The following is a 13,650-nucleotide window of genomic DNA, read 5'->3' as shown; positions in this document are numbered from 1 at the left end:
CCACTTCCTTTTCGGAGGTTAGGAGAGACGTGCTGGAGCGATCTACTGAGCGAGAGACGTAGCCGCCGCTTCTGCTCACTCCTGATTTAATTTACCCGAGACCGATCGGCTCGTCGGTTTACATCGGGGAAGGTGAGCGCGGGAGGGAAGTGATTGATGGGTTGGGTGCAGCAGGAGACATTTATCGTGTCCAAACCCGATAGTCTGCCGTGTAGCAGCAGTAGTGGCATGCGTCCGAAATTGGGACTGGGGTTAGCGGCGCTGAAATGGAGCCCCGCTAGAATGAATTTACTGTGCTGGTGGAAGAGCTCTTTTCCAAGTGTTGTATTTTCTAGGCAATCTGCATCTTTAAACTGTGATCGTTGTTCTTTTTTTTTAATGCCACGGGCTTCTGTGAAACTTGACTACAAGATCAGGCTTAATCGATTGAAATGTACATTTAAATCTCCGCTTTGACATTGCAGCTGTTCTGTTCCGCTGCCGAGCATGGATTAGCGTGGCAGTTGCTTAATATCGGCAAGCATGCTTGTCGTGGTGTAAAAACATGAGTTTATTTTTCAGGGGATAATTATACGATTGCGATAGTGGTCTTGTGTTTTAGTTCCAGGCAGCACTAGGAGGTGTTATTGTGTGAATCTGCCTTCATGGTTCACGGAGAGGGCAAGGCTGTGCAGACATTCACGCTGTGTGCAATGTACATTGGACCGCTGTGCTCTTCTGTGCAGTGTTCTGGCGCACGGTGGGCCCCTATTGATATCTTGGCTTGACACCAGCCCTCTGACTCACAAACTTGAACCAGACCCAACCTGGCAGGGATTAGTTTGGTGCTTACATTAGAGGGGTACCTGCCGTCAAGCCCCTGGGTATGAGCTGGGAGTCCTCTTTGATTTGCGCTCGTGTGGGGGAGGGAGGTTGGTGCGTCGGGCTCAGAGTGATGGAATGTTGGCTTGGATTCACTGCTTTTTTCCGTGGTCTTTCTGCATTCTGAATTCTGTTGCCGTTCCGATCAAGATTCTGGGACGGACATTCCTGTGGGGGACTGTTCAACCGCAGAAGAAACCATTCATATGGGCAGGGTGACTTGAACGGCATTTGAAAGTGGCACTCACTGTATTTGCATGAATTGTTAGCCATGTTGATGATATTTTTATTTTATTTTTTTGTTTGCAATCTGTTGCCTTTTGTGCCTGAATGCAGCCACATTTAAAAAGGGGATTGTTGTGAACTTGATATTTTATGTTGGTAATCCTGCCGTTCTAACTAAATAGGTGCTAAGGGAGTTGCTGGGAGCGAAGGAGTGCATGTTCATGCGTGTGTGGGTAGGAAAGCCTACCGCCTGCACAGTGAGCATGGACGTGCACGCACACACTCATTATCCTTCAGAAAAACCACTGGGGTATCACTCTCGTACCTCAGAATTAAATAAGCATGTCCCTGCATATTGATGGGTACATTGTGGCCATGAAGGGATGCACACGATCAGCAACAATATGTAAATATGCTGTGGCATTCAAGCAATGATTTATTGGTATTAACAAGCCCAGAGTGTGCCAAGAGGACATTCCCCACACCATTACACCACTGCCACCAGCCTGCCTGGACTGTTGACACAAGGCAGGTTGGGTCCATGGATTCATGCTGTTGGCACCAAATTCTGACCCTACCATCTGTTTGCCTCAGCAGAAATGTTCTTGGCTGACAGAAGTGACACCCGACGTGGTCTTCTGCTGTTGTAGCCCATCCGCCTCAAGTTATGATGTGTTGTGCATTCTGAGATGCTTTTCTGCTCACAACAATTGTACAGAGTGGTTATCTGAGTTACCGTAGCCTTTCTGTCAGCGCCAATCAGTCTGGCCATTCTCTGTTGACCTCTCTCATCAACAAGGTGTTTCCATCCGCAGAACTGCCGCGCACTGGATTTTATTTTTGTTTTTCGCACCATTCTGAGTAAACTGTAGAGACTTTGTGTGAAAATACCAGGAGATCAGCAGTTACAGAAATACTCAAACTCAACTTATAATTGTCTGGCACCAACAATCATGCCATGGTCAAAATCACTGAGATCACATTTTTTCCCCATTCTAATAGCTGATGTGAACATTAACTGAAGCGCCTGACCCATATCTGCATAATTCTATGCATTGCATTTCTGCCACAGTGCATTCTGCCTTTCTGTTCTGTCATTACACATTTTCAGGGTTTTCCCTGCTTTAATACCAAAGATATGATGCTCAAATCGAATCAAATTTTGGGTAACATCCCCCCTTTTTTAATGCAGATCCAATGAGGCTAATGCTTTGGATGTTCTTTATTGAATATATAATGAACATTCACGCAAAGTTTGAGCAAAATTGGAGTGGTCCCATATCTCTGGTTGATTTTTCCCTGGCTGGACCCAAATTAGGCACCCATAATTTTAAAATAAATTATCTATTTGACTTTTTATTGTCCTTGTGGCAGTTTTTAGCCGAAATATCTACTAGTGTGAGAAGTTTGCAACGTGCACACACAGATCATAGCAGTTACACAGGCTGCGTAACCGCTATGATCTACTCGCATGGGAACAGAAAAGAAGCTAGCCCTGCGCCACAAACACTGCACTTCTGGTGTACAGTGCTGTGCAAAAGTCTTAGGCACCTGTATGACATTCTGTACAGATAAGACTCCTTCAAAAATAATTAAATCCGAGGTCCTAAATAAACGTACTATACAATTTACATTGTAATTTGGCAGAATAGTTAAAAACTGAATCAAATCAATATTTTTTTCTGACCACCTTTCTGGCAATCACTTCTCTGAGAGAGCCAACGCTGTCCTGCAGTTCTATAAGACAATCAGCGGGGAAGTTGTTCCAAGCATGTTGGAGAACTTGCCGCAGTTCTTCTGCAGACTTTGGTTGGCTCCTTGCTTCTGATCTCAGAAAGCCTTGATCAAGTTTTTATGTAAAAAGTAGTCAGTAGCTTACAGTAATATGTTACTTTTCTTAAATTAAATTAAAAAATTAAATCATTTGGAAAATGAATATTTGGAAATCTGAAATGTGTTTTATACTGACACACACAAACAAATAAGCGTATATATAATAAAGTATAGGGTGCCAAGACTTCTACACAGTACTGTAACTCTAGCCCATGAGTGCACATTCCAGGTCTTATGGTCAAAGACAGACGTGCTGCATGCCTTTGATGGTTGACATTTTTGTTCATGTGCAAATGTATTTGTATTTTAAGTATGTGTCTACTGGGAAAGATGGCTTATCTTTTTCCATGCAATGCATTTGGCCTGGTTTACAGAAGGCCTAATTATGGGGCTCAATTTCTTTAGTTATTGTTTACATAAAATAAATGTAATTTATTATCGCTTTGGAAAGAGGATGATGAAAATTTCTATAGTTTTTCATATGCTAGAACAATATTCTGCATTTTGTTGAAACCCGGGGGTAAGCATTGATGTATTAGAATGATGTTAAAATCAGCTGATTATGCAGGGTGAGGTGAGTGGGTGAGTCAGAGCATCTGAATGTGAATTATTAAAGTCTTATGCAGTAGTTTCCTACACAGCATGTAATCTGGAATTATTTAACAAACCACAAAGGTAACTTCAGAGTTTATTTTGGAATTGTATTGTATTGTTGGGATCTGTGTCCAGTCTGTCTGCCTTGAAAAAAGAAAATGACACCTCAGAAACGCTGTGTTGCACTGTAAGATCTATTTTGGGTGCTTACTCTCTCCACCAGCTTGGCCTATAGTGGGAGGCCCAGTCAATCAATCATCAGCCTTTCCTCTCAGTTCTGCCCCTCAATGGGTGGAGCCTATCTGTTTTGCCCCTCAATGGGAGGTGATTTCCTGTGTTCTTCCCCTCTGTTATGTGGTCTGACCCAGTGGATGTGTGGACACAGACTTTTTATTACAAATCCGTCAATGACCTTTGGCCACACATTTAAAAGCATCAGCCCCATTCCTCATCTAAGAACTATGCATTATTTATACAGTTGTGAAAAAGGACGAGACAATGTAATGGAAAAAACCGAATTTGTTTATTTTCAAAAATTATTGTAAAATGTGCTATTATTAAACATTAAGTCATACTCATAGTATTAAAATACATTGATGCAGTCTTTCAAACTCAGCTGTGTTTTTTGCTTTTGTTAATTTTTTTTGTTTGCTTTGTTTTTTTGTCTGCTGTTTATTTGCTTCCTGCTTTGTCCCATTTTAATTGTGACCTCTTGCTGTATTATTTTTCAGATTGCATTTCCATTCCCTACATTAGCTTTTCCAAGAATGGCCACCGGGCACCCCACTGACAAATTCAGTTTCTTGTACCAACCTGAAAGCTGTCAAAACTTGAAGAGGTCAGTGTAGAACCACTTGAATATTTTTGATGTGCGACCGTGTGTCTGCAGTGGCTCGGTCCACAGCCCCAGTGTTTACAGAGTGACTGTTAACATTCAAAATTAAACGAGACAGATTTGTTTTGTGTCTTCAACTGAATCCTGTTAATACAATGTTTTAATGTATGAGCTAATATTTAAAAAAACTATGTTTTGATTAGCTCATGAATTTGTATCGTATTTTATTTTTTATTAATTTGTGATGCGTTAACTTGCTCAGTATTCACAAATAATTTGTTGGTACTGCATAAAGTACCAACAAAGTGAAATACATTTGGAGTCATTTGCCAGGTAATGTACGATTGGGTTTTTTTGGAATCAGATTAAATGTAGATCCTGAGAATGTGGGGAAAAATAACAAACTGCTTTCCTTTAATTGCCTGTGAACGTAATTTCATTGCCTTCTCTTGTTTTTGTCTTTTTCTAAGTGTGCGCGCGCATTTGTTTTGTGTGCACCTGTTGTTTTTTTTGGCTATTGTCCCATCCATCCATCTATCCATCCATCCATCTATCCATCTAACCTGCTTATTTCTGATCCGGCGGGCAGGGGGCAGGGGGTAGTGGGGCTGGAGTCTATCCCAGCATGCATTGGACAAGAAGCAGAAATACTCCCCGGTCAGGTTGCCAGTCCACTGCAGAGTGCTTATTACGTTCTCATTTCAGTCCCGTGCATATCCGTTTACAGTATGTTCAGTCTGTTCCTGTGGTCTCTGTCGATCTATCATTCTTTTGCTCTGTAACTGGCCTTTAAGTAGTTTGTTGGTAGTAATTGTAAGTCGGCTACTGAGGATAGTGTTTTAACCTATAGTTAATTTGTAAGTTATTTGTTTTTCTTGTTGTAGGTGAGCTAGCTAGCATGCGTTATCACTTCAGTGCCAGTTACCTACAGAATATTAAGATTGTGTCTGTACCCAATTTTTATGTTCCAAGCGAAAAAAAAAAGTGAAGAGTTCATTTATAGTCACTATACAAAATGCTAAGAACACAGCGTGCCAGTTTTGTATTAAGATTGTATTAAGATTTTTGTGAAACTAATTTTAAGAATAAAAAGTCATATGTGGGTATAATCGTACACATGACATTCACAAAGGAAGCAGTCAAATAATGTTGATATGTTCACCATATGAATAATATGAATAATCCGTATGGAATTCCTTCAGGCAAATCCATCAAAAGATGGACATGGACCAAAATAAAAAGTATTTTAGAAAATATTTAACTGGTGTACTAACATTTTTAGACTTAAAAGTTACTGGAAATTATAGATACGATCCAAGAAACCTAGATGAAATGGAAATAGTTTTTCAATAGTCACATGCCAAAATTTGTTTTGATAACTTGAATACATTTCCGTAAGATGTTTAAATGTTCTGTCATGTTAATACTGCTTATTGCTATTGATAATCATGTGTTCTACTCCCAACATACATGTACTGGAAGTATTTTGTCATTAAAGGCACTTCTCCACTGCAGCCATCAACGTCAGGTAGTTTGTCAATGTACAGACAATCGGTCGGGTCATACAGAAAATAATTTTTCTACTTCAATAATAAGGCGGTCGTCATCCATTTGTGCTTGAAGTTTTGGAAGGGAGCAAATGTGTTCGATAACTGCAAGTTCACGACGCCTGTAGTACATGAATGATCATGCTAGCTGACGTGAATAGCCACCCACTTTATAATTTGTATGGAGTTAAATGAGAAAAAAAACAAGCGGAACAACAACAACATTTCTCATTGAAATGAATTCGGTATATGGGAATGAACCTCAGCGATTCTCTAACGTTGACGCTGCCGTCGAACGTGACGCGATGGCTACGGTGGAGCCGCTGTCATGAATTGCAATGAGTTCGTTCCATCAGATGTCTGATGGCGATTGCTGCAGTGGAGCCATGCCGTAAGATGAAAATTAGTGTTTGGAAAAATAGAATTGTTTGCAATTTAAGCAATATTAGTGGTTCCATGCCATTTGGAACTCTTATACTTAACTCTGCCAGCCCAAGCTGCAAACAAGAGATATGCAAAGTGTTGGCTTGTGGACTGCTTATTTCAAGTGAGTTTTAAGTGAGTTGTAACGTCAGTCATGGTAACGCCAGTCATGGTATATTTATGTGATTACTGGGGGAAAAACTAAAACATTTTATTTGATTATTATTCTGTGTTTATAACCGATATATAGTCTTTACATTGTGTTAAATGCAATTTTCTACTTCCAGTAGTTTGAAGACAATTTTGAATCACAGCTGACTAGATTTTTTCCATTTGCATTTTTTTTTAAAGTCAGTCACACGGCAAACTTTCACTGCAGCACGAAGATGCGCATAGCTAAAGATTAATTGACAACACGGGCCTAGTATAGTTAGCCGAAAACCTTGAAACTTAACAAATACAATGGCAGCGGTAAAATAGTACTTGTCACACTCTAATTTGTAATGTCAGTCACGACGGATTTGCCCCTTCAATTTAACACCTGAGTTTGTGGATGGTGCAGTGGTTAGCACTGCCGCCTCGCAGCAAGGAGGTCCTGGGTTCGGCCAGGCCCGGTGCCTCTGTGTGGAGTTTGCATGTTCTCCCCGTGTTTGCGTGGGTTTCCTTCGGGTACTCAGGTTTCCTCTCACAGTCCAAAGACATGCAGGTTAGGCTGATTGGAGAGTCTAAATTGCCCTTAGGTATGAGTGTGTGCGTGAATGGTGTGTGTGCCCTGCGATGGATTGGCGACCTGTCCGGGGTGTATTCCTACCTTTCGCCCAATGTATGCTGGCATAGGCTCCAGCAACCCTGTTCAGGATCAGCGGGTTAGGATAATGAATGAATGAATGAATGAATTAATTAATTAATTAATTAATTAATTAATTAATTAAATCATAATCCTGATTATGGACAGTATATTGACGCAATACATTCTTTGGGCACAGGCAAGGGGCAACTGCTCTAAGCTATAGGGAATATAAAATAGAATGTAATCTTGCACACTGAGGTTCTGTTCTGTCCCTAAACAATGATGTATTTTAAAAAGCTTTGTTTTTATTTTTTATTACTGGGTTTACTACAGGGCAGTAGTTTGCAGTACAGTGGTTGTTCTGAACCAGAACAGTACATTTTGGCCAAGGACTATTACCTTCATGTAGGCATTATAATTTATAAATGTATCGTTTTAGCATGGAGTTATGCAAGGGTGATAATTTCCACAAATTTGCTGTGTTCATACATTATACAGTATGCACAGTGATGAAAAACTGAAAAATATGCCCCCATGTGATTTTATTCTGTTGAAGATGTATCACCATGGTACATTTATCACAAATATTTTGTGTAGATGACATTTTGAGATATGAATAACTTATTTCGGTTGCCCTTGTAATCTGAATGAGGTTCTTATCCGTTTCCCAGATTGCAGATGTCTGAAAATGATGCCTCTGTAAATGGCAGTCATTTTGGATGATTGTGGCATTGATAATTTATTTCTCGAAACATTCGGTCTCTGGAGCTCGTGCTTCAGTTTTAGCCTTTGCAGCTTGGTAAGATTAAATGTATGTTAGAAATGAAGGGATTCAGAGGAACAGGCCTGACCGTCTCGTCCATTTCCCCTGGGATGACTTTGCCGTACCGTGTTGAATCACATGCAGCACTTGCTCCACTGCTGAAATGTTATATAAAGACAACAAAGCCTGTCTGTAGAGGAGCTGTTTGTTTCCTCTCATAACGTCCAAGCTGTTAGCCCCGAGAGCAGGCCTGGCACAAATAGGTCCGGCTACTATATATGCAGCAGTAGCCATGGCTGACTGTGGCATGGGAGGCGATTGCAGCCACACTCCCAATCGCTACGATAATCGTCCTGCAACGTTACATTACATGTCATTTGGCTGACGCTTTTATCCAGAGCGACTTACAGTTAATTTAGACTAAGCGGGAGACGATCCTTCCCTGGAATGCAGGGTTGAGGGCCTTGCTCGAGGGGCCAACGGCTGTGCGGATCTTATTGCGGCTGCACCGGGGATCGAACCGCCGACCTTTGCGGCTCCCGGTCATGTCCCTTAACCACTACGCCGCGACAGGCAAACCCGGTGCATGCCGCCCGCACTCAGGTAGCCGGGCTGGAGTGTGATGCAGCGGGGCGGCCTGTAGCGTAGTGGTTAAAGTAAATGACTGGGACACGCAAGGTCGGTGGTTCTAATCCCGGTGTAGCCACAATGAGATCAAGATCCGTTCAGCCGTTGGGCCCTTGAGCAAGGCCTGCACTGCTCCAGGGCAGGATTGTCTCCTGCTTAGTCTAATCAACTGTACGTCGCTCTGGATAAGAGCGTCTGCCAAATGCCAACAATGTAATGTAATGTAATGGTGTGGTTTGCCGCTGCAGACTGCCGCCGTCCTTCCTGAAATCAGGTGCAGTTTGTTTCTATTCAGCCGATCGCCTTGAACATCTAGACTCGTCTTCTTAGGCGAACTATCCATCTCTCAGTATCCTTTCATCTCGGGAGATTTATCTGTCCTCTGCTTTCATATGCCAGTAAAATAAGCATGAGCCATCCACCCAGCCTATGCATCTGCCTCTGCCTGCCCTCTCCGTGCCTGTCTCGTTACATAAGCTAAGATATATCTGTCCCATGTGTTTTCACATTTTTATATATTTCTCTGCGTCTCCTTGGTCCCATGCGGCACTTGCGCCTCTCGAGTGTTGATGCCTCGACAAGTAAATCTTTTGTTGCATTGCTGCCTTCACTGTAGAGTGCTTCCAGCGAGTTTAAATGTAACTGTTTGAAGTGCACATGGGAAGCACTATCTGTAATTCTGTTTTCACTGTGGTCTCGATGCATTCCCTGCACATATTCCCGGGGCAGTGGGACCTATGTAACAGTGTTTGGTTGTTTCCCAAAATTTGATGTGCCTGGGTCTACAAAGTCTTAAGCTGCTTAGCATTGTTAACGATATACTATTTGTTTTTGTGTGTTTTTATTGATTTATTTGAATGACAGAACTACATTGAAATCAGGCAAACAAGCCATGTTGCTGACAACTACTGCCCTACGGGATTGAGCCTGACATTCAGCAGCCGGGCCTGAAGGCATTGCATTTAGAGAGTACTTCTCCCAGGATTCCCCAATTTTTTCTCCCTTAGCTGTATCCCTCCTCCCACATTCATGTTTTTAATACTTTTTTTAGCTCAGGGAAGTGGAGAGGTGGTGGGAAGTAACTCCCAGTGTTGTCACTGTTTTTAATGTCATACTACAAAATCCTTGAAGTATTTACTAGTATACTTTTATGTACATACGTTCATATTTTACATATGTATGTTTATGTAAAAGGTTGGTTAAGAAGCACAAGGTTCTCAACTGGTGTGTGTGTGTTGCAGTTGATATTCTTTGTGTTTGTGAGAAATGTATTTAACTAACATTTTGTCAGTCTTTCAAAAACCATGTCTCCATTTTTTTATTTGTTTTTGCGTTATTCTGTTTATTGCATTGAAAATGCTCTTGTCACTATTGTCATAATTTTGTTTCATAACTCAAACAATATAAAGTTGGTTCAAAACCACAAATGATAAAACCTTTGTTATTACAGTGCCCTCCATGTTTGGGACAAAGACCCATTATGTCTTGATTTGCCTCTGATTTGCCACTATTTTAGATTTGGAATCACACAGTGAACATGTGGTTAAAGTGCACATTCTTAGATTTTATTAAAGGGTATTTTTATACATTTGGTTTTCTCCATGTAGAAATTACAGTAGTTGTGCCAATGAAAGTCCAAGAAGCCATTATGAGATTGAGAAACAATAATAAAACTGTCGGAGACATCGGCCAAACTTTAGACTTACCAAAATCAACTGTTTGGACCATAAGAAGAGAGCACTGGTGAGCTTACTAATCGTGAAGGCACTGGCAGGCCAAGGAAGACCACCCCACAGCTGATGATCAAAGAATTCTCTCCATAATAAAGAAAAATTCCCAAACACCTGTCTGACAGATCAGAGAAACCGGTGTCAGGTGTGTATTTCTCAATGACCACTGTCCGCAGAGGACTTCATGAATAGAAGTACAGAGGCTACACTCCAAGAAGCAAATCACTGGATGGCCAGGTTATAGGCCTGGCAGAGCACCACCAAAGAAGACACCCAGCCATTGGTGATGACCATGAATCGCAGACTAATAGCAGTCATTGCATGCAAAGGATATGCAAGAAAATACTAAACCTGACTACTTTCATTTAGATAACTTTGCTGTGTCGCAAACATTATGGTGCCTTCAAATGGGGGGGGGGGGGGGGGAGACTATGTATAAACACTGCTGTTATTTCTACATGGTGAAACCAAAATGTATGAAAAGGCCCGTTATTAACATCTGACAGTGTGCAATTTAACCATGTGAAATAGACATATAATAGGTCCCCAACATCATGGAGGGCACTAATTTATTTATTGTTTGGTCTTGAACTCGATTTTTTGTAGATGCACAAAATATTGCACATTTTGCTTTCTTTGTTGTTCTTTTGGTAGAAAGGGGTGTTATCTGGGAACATAAAGTTTTTATGTTCCCCATGACTGGTGATTCATTAATTATTAGTCCTGTTCCCGGAAGGCTCCATTGTTTTAAAGGTGATTTCTCTTTTTTTTTTAAATGTCTTCTTTCTGTCTCTCTCAGCAAGGGGCGACTGTCTTCCACCATGAACCCTGTTTACAGTCCCGTTCAGCCAGGGACCCCATACGGCAACCCCAAGAACATGGCCTTCACGGGTGAGTGGACCTTGGGTGCCAAACCATTGGCTTCTGTATTAAATAAATAAATAAATAAATAAATAATAAATAGAATCTTGGACCCAATCGAAATGCTGTGGCAGGAGCTAAAATGAGCAGTTCATGTTCAAAAACCTACCGATTTGTCTGGATTAAATCATTTCTGTGAAGAGTGGGCTAAAATGACATCGCAGCGATGTGAAAGGCTGATATAAATTTATTGGAAGGGTTTGATTGCAATCATTGAGGCTAAAGGTGGTGCAACATGTTAAGTTAAAATTACTTTTTTCAGGTGGGTGATTTTGGTGTTTGATAACTTACTTAATTAAATGAATGAAATAGTCATTTTAAAAAAATGTTTCTGTTTACTCCGGTTTCATTTGTCTAATATTACATTTTGTCTAAAGATCTGAAACCATTCAGTGTGCAATAGTATGTGCAATAATAACATGCAATAATAGAGCATTGTCTTGTCCTGCTGCTATAATAGTTTTAACGCTTAAACTGCAAGCGTCTTGCCTTGTAGTTCAAAATCCCCAGGCAACAATTTCACATCTGATTGGTCTGAACTGCGGTTGAAGATTGGCGATAATTGGTGGTGGCTTATTTGCCAAGAAAATTATAAGCAACAAAATAATGCACCGCTTTTACCAGATGATTACATAAAACAAAAAAAGAAAATGAAGAAATATTTAGTTTGAGGAGGAAAATTTGTACATTTATGAAGTCATGAATTATTCAGTCTCACCTTTCTTTTGATATCACGGATACTGGTTTGTGGAGACGCTCGTAATGGTGCCTCTCATAATGCCCTTCTTGCCCACGATGAACTGGCAGTTGCCTATGTTGCAAACACACCATTTTAAAATGGAAAGAAAATGGGGCAACAATGAAACCTTAACCCTACCATAGCCACCTCTTTTACCACTGCATCACAATTGCACCAAGTCGAGAAATGACAGAGATTGGGACCGGCCCCAATTCGCCCGTTACAATTGGCGCTGCTTAACTGTGTAAATGGGGCCTTTATTGTGCATTTATTTGTTTGCTGCTCTCAGTTTGAAGATTGTTCTCCTTTACTGGGGCTGTAATCATGATTAATTCACTGGTCCTGTGGAACGGTGTGGCAGTGGGGTTTTCCCAGCACAAGACGGTATTTAAAGTGCTCCCCCACTGACAGACCCATTCCACTCCCTGCACTTCATGTTCTCCAGTAGGGATGGGATGCTTTATTGTGTGTGGCGGTTCTGTGTCTCTGTGGACCAGTGCTTCATCTGGAGCACAGCATCTGTAATTCAGAACGGTAGAAAGACCAACAGTTTAGCACAAGAATGGTTCTCATTATACCATTTATAGACAGTGCTGCATTGATATCTTGTATAGCAGTTAATAAAATTAATCCAGTCCGAGTAATTTTGCAATGGTAGCTTTGGATGTCTATATATATGTATTCAGGACACCCTATCAAATAAAATAAGTAAAGTAATGTATTACTCTTACTAGGCTAAACAACAATGTATAGTGTATGCTTTTATTTCAAGGCAGCAGTCCCAACTTTTCTGTGATCTTTATGTTGCTGGGTGAAGTGATGATGGGGGAATAGTAGTCACCATTTTTTTTTACTTTTTGGGAAGCCCATTTGCCTGTGTTTTTGGGCTCTTTAATGGCCACAGTGAATCAGGGTCTACTTTAATGTCTCATCCGAAGCATGCTTGTGTTGACTTCAGCAGGTGATGTGTAGTGCGCACACACTGAGGCAAGACGGACAATGAAATGAGAAGCACTTGACTGACTTGCATTACATTAATGGCATTTCTCAGATTCTCTTATCCAGAGCGACATACAGTTGATTCGACTAAGCAGGAGACAATCCTCCCCTGGAGCAATGCAGGGTTAAGGGCCTTGCTCAAGGGCCCAACGGCTATGCGGATATTATTGTGGCTACACCGGGGATCGGACCACCGACCTTGCGAGCCCCAGTCATGTACCTTAACCACTACTGTACAGATTTACTTACCTGTAAAATCTCAATGCAAGAAGTCACTGCAGCTTTTACTTGCATGTCTTAAAGACTTAAAAAACTGGATGGATGCTAACTTCCTGCATATAAATGAAAATAAGACAGAGGTCATTATGTTTGGACATCCAGCTCAATTGAAGGACATTGTTGGTGCTTTGGGCCCCCTGGCCCCCAAAAATGTTCCTGCTGCAAAAAGCCTTGGTTTCACCTTTGACAGTGCCTTTAAACTTGAGAAGCAAATTAGTGCTGTTGTCAAAGCTGCCTTTTTTCAGTTAAGACAAATAGCCAAGGTCAAGGCCTATCTTACTCAAAAAGATTTGGAAAGAGTGGTCCATGCTTTTATAACATCTCGGCTGGACAACTGCAATTCTCTATATATAGGCTTAGACCAGTCCTCTCTGCCGTCTGCAGCTAGTGCAGAATGCTGCTGCCCGCCTTCTGACTGGCAAAAAGAAACGGGAGCATATTACACCAGTACTGTCATCCCTACATTGGCTTCCTGTCCGTTACA

General features: G+C 41.2%; 1 protein-coding gene across 3 annotated transcripts in view; it reads left to right on the top strand.

The window, feature by feature from the left end:
• Nucleotides 1–13,650, top strand: part of LOC133133035 (protein FAM168A-like) — a 44,639-nt gene that overhangs the window by 6,793 nt on the left and 24,196 nt on the right. For 2 of the 3 annotated variants that reach the window (XM_061248984.1, XM_061248986.1), the window contains exons 2-3: nt 4,245–4,351; nt 11,028–11,119. In XM_061248984.1, coding sequence (XP_061104968.1) covers nt 4,281–4,351; nt 11,028–11,119 — 163 coding nt within the window. In that variant the 5' untranslated portion in view covers nt 4,245–4,280. The remainder of the gene's footprint in view (nt 1–4,244; nt 4,352–11,027; nt 11,120–13,650) is intronic. The other variant, XM_061248985.1, reaches the window with a different exon arrangement.

Source organism: Conger conger, chromosome 7, assembly GCF_963514075.1.
Source record: "Conger conger chromosome 7, fConCon1.1, whole genome shotgun sequence".
Classification (NCBI taxonomy): Eukaryota; Metazoa; Chordata; class Actinopteri; order Anguilliformes; family Congridae; genus Conger; species Conger conger.
The sequence above is the reverse complement of the archived record's forward strand: the minus strand, read 5'-3'. Positions and strand labels throughout refer to the sequence as shown.